The sequence below is a fragment of the Capra hircus genome, chromosome 13, assembly GCF_001704415.2.
Source record: "Capra hircus breed San Clemente chromosome 13, ASM170441v1, whole genome shotgun sequence".
Classification (NCBI taxonomy): domain Eukaryota; kingdom Metazoa; phylum Chordata; class Mammalia; order Artiodactyla; family Bovidae; genus Capra; species Capra hircus.
The window spans coordinates 25965957-25979740 of NC_030820.1; the positions used below are offsets into that span (position 1 = coordinate 25965957).

The window sequence follows — 13784 nt, forward strand, 5'->3', positions numbered from 1 at the left end:
TGCTCCTAGTAAAAATAAAAACAAGCTAAAAAGCTGGTATGCATTTAGTATGTCTTGATAACTGATGTTGAATGTGCTCCACCAAAAATCGCTGGACTCTTCGAACTTAACATATCTGAGCCCTTGCAAACAAAGGAAATTTGGAAACTTAAGTAAGCAGATGTGTCTAGGGATTTCTTTCTGTAGACTGCAAAGCTGAAATTCTGTTTGGAATTTAAATACCCACGTAAAATGCATTAAACTTCAAAATTCCGGTTGCTAAGCAACAGAACACAAGATAATGGATTTGATGTAAACGCCATGAGATGGTAATTTTGTCAGAGTACAATAAGTAATTTATGATTCAGCTTCAAAAATCAGAGTGTTACTTGAACTGCATTTGGCAAAAATGTAGTATTAAAATTATTTAGTTAATCAAGCCTAAAAGAAATAGTCATATTTTATATCATTTAGCATATCATTTTTCCTGTAAGTAATATTATACTGTTGTGTGTTTACTGTTATATGGTTGTGTGTTCAACTTAAAATTGAAGTTTTTGTTTAAATTTGAAATAAACTAGAGGTACATGGATTTTTTTTTTTATTCAAAATACTTAGCTTTATTGCAAATTTACTTTGAAATCACATTTTGAAAACAGTGGTTGCACAAAAAATGTTTAGATTGTGACGTTTCTTGGGGCTGAATTTCTCTACTGTTTACCTGAAACTGTCCTAACATTGTTAATCGGCTCTACCCCAATACAAAATAAAAGTTATTTTTAATAAAAAGGGCAAGATTTTAAGATTTTATCTGTATTTACACAGCTCTCATCCACCCCAGATTCTTGTTTCTCTCACCCTCTCCATGCCTCTCCATTAGTGCCATCCTTTAGCTTAGTTATACAATGAAATCTTTTCAAGTCTTTAGAAACAAAACCCTTCCTCAGCCTGCTTATGTCTGTAGCCATGGCCCTCTCTCTTCCCTTCACAATCAAGGTCCATGAAAACATATTCAACATTCACTTGTAATATATTGATTTCTTCCCCACCTGGGTACATTGAGTCTATAGCATCTGACTACTGTATAGGAATGGCCCTTCTTAATCTCATCAGTCACTAAAATCAGAAACATTTCAGTCTCTATATTGGTCTTTCTGTATCTTCAACCCTGTTGATGGATTCCTATTTCTGGAAAACCCCGTGTTGGGCATCCCTAACACACTTTCTGTTTCTCTTCCTCTTTGATGATTTCCTTTTTTCACTCTTCCTGCACCAACCCATACATCAGTGGTTCTTAACCCTGGCAGCACATTAGAATCACTTGGGTAAAATTCCAGTGCCCAGATCCTGTCCCAGTCTATTTAAGTCAGATGTCTCGGTATGAGACTGCTGCTGCTGCTGCTAAGTCGCTTTAGTCGTGTCTGACTCTGTGCGACCCCATAGATGGCAGCCCACCAGGCTCCACCATCCCTAGGATTCTCCAGGCAAGAACACTGGAGTGGGTTGCCATTTCCTTCTCCAATGCATGAAAGTGAAAAGTGAAAGTGAAGTTGCTCAGTCGTGTCCGACTCTTAGCGACCCCATGGACTGCAGCCTACCAGGCTCCTCTGTCCATGGGATTTTCCAGGCAAGAGTACTGGAGTGGGGTGCCATTGAGGTTCCAGTCTAGTCCAACTGAATATAGCCAAGGTTGAGAATTACTGCCCTAAATGCTAGCTCCCAAAGAGTTCTATCCTTGATATCTTCTCATATTCACTAGGCAAGAATCTATTTCTAATATTTCAGCTACTCCCTATGTGCTAGAGATGCTGCACTCCTCATCTGTAATCCCATGCCTCTCTGATCCTCCTCCTGTAAGGACAACTTCCAGAACTTGATCCAGAATTGAATTCATCTTTTCCTCCCACTTATATTCTTTCTCATAGAATGGCATCTCTAACCACTAGCTTACTCAAAAAAAAAAAACAAAAAACAAAAAACAGTGAGACATATTCTTTTTTAAATATTTATTTGACTGAGCCAAGTCTTAGTTGCAGCAGGATCTTTATTTCAGTTGTGGCACTCAAGACTTTAGTTGTGATATGCAGACGCTCAGTGGCAACATGTGGGATCTAGTTCCCTGATCAGGGGGTGGAATCCTACACTGGGAGTGTGGAGTCTTAGCCACTGAACCTCCAGGGAAGTCCCCATTGAGACTTTTCTTATTCCTTCCTCCTTTATGCTCCAGTAAAAACATGTGACATTTGACAACACAATATTTGGTTTTCATTTTTGCTCTCTTTCACGAGGCTGAAAGCTCCTTGAGCGATTATATATTAATTCTTTTTCTATCTTCAGAGCCTGACATAGAGCAAATGCTCAATGAGTATTTATTAAATCAATATCATCTTGCTTTAGTTATTCACAGTGTCCACAGCATCAATGCTAATCAGAAATTGAAACAAGTAAACTTGAGGCAACAGAGGGTGGTTTGGACTTTTTGATAGGAATCTATGCCGGTTACCTGCTTCATGGGATCTGGTACATCTTGATGCATTTCCTGTCTGCTTAATTAATCAATAATGTGTCTTGCTAGGCTTCTGTTAGTCTTCTTTTTGAGGGATTAAGCTTAGAACCTGGTGTTATTGGAACTAGCCTTTAACCCAATGTACATCTTTCAACAATTATTTACTTTTTACTTTTAATAGAATGTTAGTTTATGGTTCACTTTGACTGACAGCCTTGAATTTCATTTATCATTCTAATGCTTTTAGTTCTTTTGTGTTTGGGCTTGCTACAAGTGAAACTCCTCTAATATGACTTTAAAAAAAATATCCTTGAGAGTTTTTCAAGACAAAATCAACGCAAAATTGCTCCAGCAAATTACAAATGCGACTAAAATCCAGGATTATGCAAAGCATTTTGAGGAATTAAGGCCATTTCCAATCCTTTCAAGTGCCTTCATGGGGTAAGGACCAGAGAATCCCTACTTCATGATCTTATGGACCAAACATTGGCAGCTGAGTGACCAGGTCAATGAATCTGTGATCTAGTGGACACAGGAATGGTCATGGATTCTGTTGATTTTAACATGCGGGTGCACCTGATTTTTTTTTTTCTTTTCCTTTCATTCTGTCACTTCCCTGTGAAGGCAAGATTTATATGTAACTGAGAAATGCTTATGTAGCTGTGTATTAGCTACCACAGATAAAGAGAGCATTTCTACTAAGGGAGGCAGCTTTTCGTAATAGCCCTCACAGTGAGTCTCCATGGTAATCTGTAGCCAAGATTTTGCTTCTTGGGGGTTTGTTTTTGCTTATTTTCTGATTTTCTTCCATGTGGAAGGGAGCTCAACCTTAGGCAAAGAGTGATAGAAAGCTTGACGTTCTCTTCAAGTCAGAGTCAGACTGGTGTGTAGTGATGGGTTTTGTCCGTTTAATCGTGCACTGTGGTGTAATCATTGTGGTGCAGACCAGAAGAAATGATGTCTGTTTCCTAGAAGTTTACAATTCAAATTAAAGAGAATGAATATCAACCATGGATTAGTCCCCCACGGGCATGAGTTTGGATTGGAATAAATACCATTGTTCCTTAGACTCAGAATTCTTGTGTGATGCCCCAGAGCATTGTTCTAGAATCCTGAAGATCCACTCTATTTCCTTGTGTGCCTATTGATGAGGATAAGCTTTCTGATCCATTAGCACATTTTTCTATTAACCAAACTAGAGTTGGTTTTTAAAGTGAGCTATTAATAGTTGTTTCTCTAAAGGATAGGATTATATATATAATATGCATAGGTGATTCATATATGTACCCGTGGGTTTAAAATTAAAAGTCAGAAGTCATTTTATAAGCAGGAAGCTATTTACAGCACATAATGGAAGCGATAAATGCAATAAGTGACCTATCTCAGAATGTGATGTGTATGAATTTTATCTCCAGCTGTTCATATTCTAAAGTTTAAAGCTTTTGAGGACTTGGACGTGGGCTCCAACACATAATTTGTGGCAATTGCAAAGAACAAAAATTCATTCAATTTTATAGTATCTACACTTTCCACTTTTTTAGCATCATAAAGTAAAAAGAATCAATCATCTGATAAAAAATAAACCCCTTATACGTTTCAAATTGTTTTGCTTGCAAGTGTGAATTTTTATTTTATATCCAGCTTTTTCCCCTGTTGCACCATGTGTGTGCAGTGGTAGTGGCATTTGTGTTCTGTGTGCTCTCCAAGGGGTAAAGGCCATTTCATAGGCATTTGCCTTATCAGCATTGACAGACTGTACATTGAAGAAACCCTTGGTATACAACAAATCTTCCTTTATAAATGGTTGGCCAAATTTTCAGCTACTGTTTGAGATCATACCAGATGTTCCTTAAACTTCTCACCTATTGAGTATGGAACACACATGCACACATGCACGCGCACACACACACACACACACACACACACACACACACACACATCACTCAGTCTTGTCTAACTCTTTGCTACCCCGTAGACTGTAGCCCACCAGGCTCCTCTGTCCATGGAGTTCTCTGGGCAAGAATACTGGGGTGGGTTGCCTTTCCCTTCTCCAGGGGATCTTCCCGACTGAGGGATCAACCCCAGGTCTCCTGCATGGCAGGAAGATTCCTTACCGTCTGAGCCACTAGGGAAGCCCTAAGTATGGAAGCTGGTACCTAAATGAGTAGATGCACGTGGCGCATCCCTGAAGCCTCTCCTGGCTGTGAGCAAAATGCGTTTTCCCTCTGGCTCTCACAGGCTGCCTTCTGGACTCCTGGTCCTTCCCGCCCCTCACTCACCACTCACGACGCACACTGTTCCTCTTCCATCAAGGAAGTGGGTCAGCGCTCTGCATGGGATGTGGGTATGTGTGGTACTTATTTTTATAATTTGATAATATTTTTAAAACATTTTAATTATGAATAAAAATAATGTTGAATGAGATATACAGTTAGGAGCATAGATCTGTATACAGCTACTATGGTTTTCTACATGTGAGGGTAGAGGACAGTATCGACAAACCAGGAAAGTTTTTGGTGAAGAGTGAAACAGGACAGTAAAGGGGAACTAGTTTAAGGTGAAGGAGATCCTGGTGTAAAGAAAATTACATGTCTGGATTCCAGTGCAATGTCTCCTTATCCTAAATCAGCGTCAGTGGAGTATAAATTTGTTAAATCCTTTATGGCTTTTAAACACTTTTCAAGGTACCATGTACAAAAAGTGACTAGGTGAGACTTACCATTTCAAAATATATTGTACAGCTCTTTTTTCAGGAAAAAAAAAAAGGAGCCATTCTATGGAACATCAATTAAATCTCCTTTCTACAAAATTCATTGTGTGTGTGTTAGTCTCTCAGCCATGTCTGACTCTTAGCAACCCCATACACTATAGCCTGGCTCCTCTGTCCATGGAATTTTACAGGCAGGAATACTGGAGTGATATGCCATTCCCTTCTCTAGGGGATCTTTTGACCCAGGGATCAAACCCTGGCCTCCTGCATTGCAGGCAGATTCTTTACTGTCCAACCTACCAGGGAAATATATGTAAAATGTAATATATATATATTTACTTATTAGGAATTATCCAAAATACTGCCTCATTAGGTTACTTGTCAAATTCTGGATTAAAGACCTATGTCATCTCAAATTGATGATCAATATTCCCTTTGGCTTGCTATAAACATTAATGTAAAAATGAGCAGGACCATTGATATCAGCTTTGAATAGAAAACACCGAAAGAAATATATTTCCAATCATAAATTTTATTTAGGTTTTTACAGCATGCATATTTGCCACTTTGCTTTCTTCATTTTTAGTTTTTTAAAAAGTTATTTCAGTAAAATATTATTACTAAAAATAATATGTATATATAGAAAGAGAGCAAATGATAAAGCAAATGTAATAAAAGGCTAGGAAAGGATAAAAGGCGAGAAGTCCTCTGTACCATTCTTGCCACTTTTCTGTTAGTTTGAAATTAGTTCAGCATAAAAAGTGGCAAAATTTCTTTTTTCACTGTAATAAATGTATAATTCACCTCGAGTATTGATAACACACAAAATCACAGATTTTCAGCCTATAAAGGTTTTCATTCTCTCTTCGAATGAATAACTTCTCAATGATTTCTTTCCACATGGGCAACATTTTCATGAATATGTACACTCATGAGCAGTTGGTGAGTAAGAATTCTTTTACTAAAAGACAGATGTCAGGGAATAAATGTATATGTGTGGCCTCTTTCCCCCTGCAAATGTTCTGTCAACAACACATTCATTTATCTATTAAGTTTTACAACACATTCAGGTAGTGTCAGCATTTTGAAATGTTAAAACCAGAAGAAACCTAAGTAGATCATTTATACAGTTCATAGATAACTTGCCCAATGTTACAGGCTGATTAAACAAAGCCAGGACGGAATCCAGGTGTCTGATACCCATCCGAGCATCTTCTCATTAACAAATAAAGTTGAAAAGAACCAGGAACCGAACAAAGTATTCTCTCATACAGAAGAAAACAGGCTCCATCTCATTGAAAGAAATGAAGAAGGAAGGAGGGAGAGAGGAAGGAAGGGAGGAAAAAGAGAGAAAGAGAAAGGCCAAGGAGTATCAACCTAAATCGGGAAGGAAGGAAAGTGAAGAGCATGGTAGCACTGGCGCAGGTGGCAGCCGCAGTGACAGAGACTGTGACAGCGGGACAGCGTAGACACTCCCGAACGGGAAGGCTATAGACCTCGTAGATGCAACAACTGGAAAAGAGAATAGAGACAAAACAAGGGAGCCCGAGGAGGTAACTTAAAGGTTGAAATGGAAAGGCAGAGGGCATTCTTCCTGTGCTCTGAGGGCCTGGATGGCTCAGTGGTAGAGCATCCTGCAGTGAAGGAGCCGCAGGAGACGTGGGTTCAATCCTTGGGTCAGGAAGATCCCCTGGAGGAGGACACAGCTACCCACTCCATGTCTCTTTTCTTGCCTGGAGAATCCCATGGACAGAGGAGCCTGGCAGGCTACAGTCCATAGGGTCGCGAAGAGTCGGACACAACTGAAGCGACCTAGCGCTCATGCAGAGGACAGGAACTCTGCCTTTTTCATCTTTATTTCTACCTGCCCTGGTCCCACCTAACCCTAAATATCCATGGCTCTATCTGTTGATGGTAGCTACCCTTCTATGCTGCTGTGTGAGTCTGAGGACAGTGTAGTAATCTTGAATCTCTCCTGGGGTGACATTTTGACCCAAAATATGTAAGCTTGTGGTGTAGGCCGTAGCTGTGGATGCATCTTCCATAGCCTTTCTTTCTACTCTGTCCACACCAAACACTCAAAATTCATTGCAAAACAAAGAAATCTTATCTCAGGCATGAAGTTTTCTAACAAACACAACTTCTCACTTCCTTTCTCCTTGATATATATTTAAAATGATCCCTTTTTCAGAAAGAATTTGGGACACCTGAACAGAGCAGGGATTTCATATGCTGAACAGCTCAGCTTTACTGCAGATAATAACTCCACTGGGGACTTCCCTGGTGGTCCAGTAGCTAAGACTCTGTCCTCTCTGTCTAGGGGACCTAGGTTCAATACCTATTTGGGGAACTAGATCCCACATGCCACAATTAAGACCCAGCACAACTGGGATGACCCAGAGGGATGATACGGGGAGGGAGGTGGGAGAGGTGTTCAGGATGGGGAACGTGTGTATACCCGTGGTGGGTTCATGTTGACATATGGCAAAACCAACACAATATTATAAAGTAAAAAATAAATAAAAATGCAAAAAAAGAAAAGACCCAGCACAGCCAAATAAATAAATAAACATTAAAAAAAAACCTCTACTCATCCTCTTTGAAGGTATTTTTAATGTACAGGACATAACAGAGGACTTTCTGAGTAGTTATATGGGCTACATATTTCCACATATACTTAAAAACAACAATGTTTTGAGATCATAACAGCTATAAGAATACATAATATGTTGTTTCAGGCATAACCATTTTACTAAGAGTGCTTTGTAAATCCTAACAGCATTTATTTTCTCGATCAATTTGCCTAGAGATACTAATCAGTGTCTTAAAAGTCTAAGTCCATTGTTTTCCAGGTTCCTCATCTCTGCTCTGTGTAACCTGCCACCAAAGCAGTCAGTGGATTTAGACACAGGCAAATAGAAGTGAAAAATGCATTGGTTTAGACCTTAACCTTGCACACTTTCCATAGAAAACATACAAAGCCTCTTTGAACTTTGTAGTTGCCATTTAAGCTATAATCTGCTGTCAGCATAATGTGTCTGACAGCCAAGTAATTCTAGGTCTGTGTACATCTCTCAAGGTTACCTTCCAATGAAAAAGCTGTGAAACTTCATTTCGCAGTTCCCATTTTATGTAAGTTTCCATTTTTTCATACTGGGTAAACTGGACGTCTTTCAGGTGATCTACCCTTTCAGAGCAGTGGGTTCTGCCTCATTTTTATGTATTAAGATTTTGTTGTATTTAAAAATACATGTTTATTTTTTTCCTGGTGACACTCGAACTGTGATTTGAATTTCACAAGGCTCTAAAAGCAGTGGTTAAAAGATTTGCATATTAAATCCCCACCTGCCATGGACTAAATTCTTCCACCAAGATCCCAGATAAATTCTCTTTCTCAGAACCCCTTGTAGTACACTGTACATCGGTTCAGTTCAGTTCAGTCGCTCAGTTGTGTCCGACCATTTGCACGCCAGGCCTCCCTGTCCATCACCAACTCCCGGAGTTCACCCAAACTCACGTCCATTGAGTCGGTGATGCCATCCAGCCATCTCATCCTCTGTCGTCCCCTTCTTCTCCTGCCCCCAATCCCTCCCAGCATCAGGGTCTTTTCCAATGAGTCAACTCTTCGCATGAGGTGGCCAAAGTACTGGAGTTTCAGCTTTAGCATCAGTCCTTCCAATGAATACCCAGGACTGATCTCCTTGCAGTCCAAGGGACTCTCAAGAGTCTTCTCCAACACCACAGTTCAAAAACATCAATTCTTCGGAGCTGAGCTTTCTTCACCGTCCAACTCTCACATCCATACATGAGCACTGGAAAAACCATAGCCTTGACTAGACGGACCTTTGTTGGAAAAGTAATGTCTCTGCTTTTCAATATGCTATCTAGGTTGGTCATAACTTTCCTTCCAAGGAGTAAGCGTGTTTTAATTTCATGGCTGCAATCACAATCTGCAGTGATTTTGGAGCCCCAAAAAACAAAGTCTGACACTGTTTCCAGTTTCCCCATCTATTTCCCATGAAGGGATGGGACCAGATGCCATGATCTTCATTTTCTGAATGTTGAGCTTTAAGCCAACTTTTTCACTCTGTACATACCACTTATCTAACCTGTGTTACCTTGCATTTTAGGTATTTATTTACTAATCACTCAGTTTATCTTAAATCCACTGAGGACAGGGACTTCATTTTAAACATCTCTTTATCATCCATCACAGTGATTTATTATAAAGTGTTCAATGAAAATATTTATATTCAAGAATATATTATTGGGTAATATATTCAATGTATTATTGAATATATTGAATAAATATATACATATATTGAAGAATATATTAAAATAGTAATGAAAATAGCCTGTGACTTGAGTTTGTGAATGGAGGAGAACGCTCTGCTCCAGACAGTGATTATCTGTTATACTTGCCCAGCAATAGCTGCTTTAGAACCTGAGACCTGCTGTATACCTTCCATGTAAGTGTGTCTAAGGGTTGGAGGTCAGAGGTCATCTATGTCCTCTCTTATAGACTGCAGCACTAGGGGTTGGGGAGGACGCAGAGTGAAGGCAAAAGTCAGGAGCAAAGCTGCAGCATGATTCTTCCCATCCCTTTCGTAAAATAGATCATCAGTATCTATGTTGTGCTGGTACTGCCATCTTCCAGAAATTATTGTTTATTGTTTTTATTTTATGCATTTGACATTACAGTATACTCAACCACAGATGGTTACTAGCGTACCAGGTATTTTTACTTTGTTAGATGGAGATTGTTACTTCCATTTAGTAGATGAGAAAATGGATGTCTAAGAGGAAGAAAGTTCCAAAGGACAGGTGGCTAGTTAAGTGGCAGAGCCCCAATGGGAACCTGCATGTTCTTGGTTCTTCATCCATCAGTGGCTCCTGTGACCCACAGTTGTTCATCCCAAATAACGTAAATGTCATCATGATTGAAAAGTGATGTTCTTGAGATATTCAGCATCTGAAGTTAGATAAAGGCTGAAATTGGGGGAAATGTGACCCTAAGATATACCTAATTAATATTCTGTCAATTCTTGAGGACTTCCCTGGTGGTCCAGTATTTGGGACTTTGCCTTCCAATGCAGGAGGTGCCAGTTCCATTCCTGATCAGGGAGCCAAGATCCCATGTGCCTCACAGCCAAAAAACCAAAACATAAAAAGCAAGCAATATTGTAGCAAATTCAATAAAGACTCTAAGAAACAGTTCACATCAAAGAGATCATTAACAAAAGAAATTATGTAACGTGATTTCATTACAGGTCACTAACAACATAGTCCCCCATTTCTGGAAAGCTTGAGATTCTAATAGAGGGAATTCTAATACAGGGAATAGAAACTTTTTATTGCTAGCCTGAATATCAGCAGTGCTGACTTTAATGAACTAGCACATCTGGAGAGAGAGAAATAAAATGATACCCTCAGTTTAAGGGCAGGGTCATAGGGAGCAATTTTTTATGTGAAAAGCAGAATTTCAGGTAATTTCTGCCAGTTTACATATTGTTTACAAAATTTTAAGTATTTCTATGCCTGTCATGTCCCATTATAGAATGAATACCTAAATGAAGATATTGATGCTAGAGTTATTGAATATGAAGATAACCGGCCTCTCCTAGACATGTGTCTGCAGAAGCCAATGGGTTTACTGTCCCTCCTTGATGAAGAAAGTAGATTTCCCAAGGCCACCGACCAAACTCTTGTAGGTGAGTTTTAAATTCAGTACGTCTACATAGTTTTCATGTAATGCAGTCATGCGATTATGAATTTTTTGTAATTTTTAAAGTTACTTAGTAGAATGTTGCTGTGACAAAGACTGGATATCTAACTTTAAAGAAGAGGCTTTTGGTCTAATACCTGGACCAGTGAATGTTTATAATAGGGTGAAATAAATTTCCATATTAAACTTCACCTTATATTATGGTAGAGCCCTCACCATAGGATTTTATGTTAGAAATGACCTTAGAGATCATCCAGCCCAAAATTAGAAATGGAAGGGCAGGGAAAAAGGACAGCTCTCAGAATGGAAAAGAGATAGATGGAAAAGAAAATAACCCCAAAGTTGTGGGGAAATCATTTCATACTAGTCACTTGATTTTGATGTTAAAATGTACCTTCCGTGACATGAAATAACAGAGATCTTGTGTTGGTAAAATTATTGTAGAACTTCCTTTATGATCCTATTGTGTTTCCTATGTAATCAGTAATAACCTATAGCTCCTCTTAGAGAAAAGAGAGACAAGATACCAAATGTCTAGGCTCATGGTTTCACATCCAGTTGTGTTTCACAAAGCTCTCTGGACAATCTCAAGTACTTGGTTTTTTCTTTCGTCTGTTCTTAGAATGTGGTCTCTAGACCAGGGACATCAGCATCCCCCTTGGGAACTTGCTAGAAATGTTAATTCTGGGATCCCATTCCAAGACCTATTGAGTCAGAAGCTCTGGAGGTGGGACCCAGCAGTTTAACAAACCCTCCAGGTGATTCTGATGCTTGGCAAGGTTTGAGTACTGCTGCTGTGCAGTAGTACCATTCCATTACTACAATTGTAATGGAATGGTGAAATTGATGATCTCGAGTTTTACCTTACCATTTATAATTATATTACAAATTTACATGCAGTAGCTATATAAAATTTTCCGTTTTTTCACTGCACATTTTCCATTTTATTGTGAAAGAGAAGATTCTGTCAATCAGTATTTTTTGAGACATTCTAACATGCTTAATCTTAGAGTTAAATTTTTTTCTACAGAAAAATTTGAAGGTAATCTGAAATCACAGTACTTCTGGAGACCTAAAAGAATGGAGCTTAGTTTTGGAATTCACCATTATGCAGGAAAGGTAAGAACTCTGAAGCACTATAACTGAGGTTCTCTTTAGTCTTTTGTTGAATAATAAAGCTATGGAAATTATGGCCCCAAATATTTACACATAGTTATAATGGGATAAAGAGTCCATCTTTCTGATCCTAAGATCTGGCTTGGGCTGCAGTTGGCTGGCAGTTTTCCCTTCTTTTAATGATAACGGGGAAACTTTTGTATAAACTGCCTTCTTCAGACTTGAGATGCTTCTCTGTCCACTGCAGCCTTTGTCTCTCCTCCTTCCCAACAAGAGAAGGTACCAGGCAGGAGGTATGTCCAGATAACTGAGCTGATTAATTAGATAGGATTAGCTTATGGACTGGCATGCAGTTAGAGGAAGCAATGTTTATGCACTGATGGATATACTTTCCTATACCAGAGCAAACCTCAGATATGTTGTCCTGCGCCCAGAAGACGGCTTCTGTTCCTTCTGTAGAGAATAACAGATCTTTCACTCACAATGACATTATAAATATTGGAGGACTAAGAAGATATTCAAATCAAGAAGGGGAATTCATAGAAATACATAAACAGAATAACGGCTAGAACCCTAAGAATTCTAGTCTAATAGAACTTCTGTGTCAGTCAACATTCCAGACTTTTGTCATTGAAAGCAAAATCTACCTTAAATATTTTAGTTACAGCCTTTCTTATGATTTTCAGCACACGATTTTATCAGTAAGTCTCATTTAAAACAATCATTAAGAATTTCCTATGATCATTTTATTCAGTTATTTTTAACTATATTAGTCTTCTGGGCTGCCATAACAAAAATACCTCTGGCTGGGTGTCCTAAACAATGGAAATTGTATTTCCTCACAGTTCTGGAGACTAGAAGTCCCAGATCAAGGGGCCAGCAGATCTGGTATCTTGTGAGGCCTCTCTTCCTGGTTTGCAGGTGGCTGCCTTCTCTCTCTGTTTTCAGATAGCCTTTCCTCTATGTACATGTAAGGAAGAGAAAGAGATCTCCTGTATATCTTCCTCTTATTATAAGAACCACCAGTCCTGTGGGCTTAGAGCATCATCCTTAAACCTCTTTTAACCCTCATTACCTTCTAAAGACCTTGTATCCAAATAGTCATATTGGGGGTTAGATTTGCAACATACCTAATTTTGGAGGGATGAAATTCACCCCCAAAAAGCAACCACATTGAACCACCCTATTGAAATCTTGGGGTTACATTGATCTTTAAAAATCTTAAAATTATTTAGAAGTTCCAGAAACACAAAATACCCACAGTATATCTAGACCCCGCTGCTGTGGAGCAAATTCTATAAAGGCCTTTTCACTGCAGGTAAACCAATTATCATAGAAATGAGAATACCTTTCTGGCCCCAATCCTCCAAATAGAGGTGGGAAACACACAACATTTCCGCTATAATAAATGGGAGGAATCAACACTTTTTGATCGTTTCCACCCAAATAAAATCAGTGGGGCACAAATTTGTCTCTGAAAAGAGTTAGTGTAAACCTGAAGAGGTTCACATTTCTAGCCAAGTTGTAATGGATTACCATTATAAATCTTTGTGTAGCTGCCACTCAGCACTGAGTAAGCTGTCTATATGTATCTATTAATGTGGGCTTCCCTAGTGGCTCAGATGGTAAAGAGTCCACCTGCAATGCAGGAGACCCGAGTTTAGTCCCTGGGTTGGGAAGATCCCCTGGAGAAGGGAATGGCAACCCACTCCAGTATTCTTGCCTGGAGAATCCCATGGACAGAGGAG

At 39.1% G+C, this 13784-nt stretch overlaps 1 protein-coding gene across 1 annotated transcript in view; it reads left to right on the plus strand.

Annotated features, from left to right (window-relative positions):
• MYO3A (myosin IIIA) overlaps window positions 1-13784 on the plus strand; it is a 159219-nt gene that overhangs the window by 99508 nt on the left and 45927 nt on the right. Inside the window, exons 19-20 of the mRNA XM_018057111.1 lie at window positions 10753-10906; window positions 11951-12039. Coding sequence (XP_017912600.1) covers window positions 10753-10906; window positions 11951-12039 — 243 coding nt within the window. The remainder of the gene's footprint in view (window positions 1-10752; window positions 10907-11950; window positions 12040-13784) is intronic.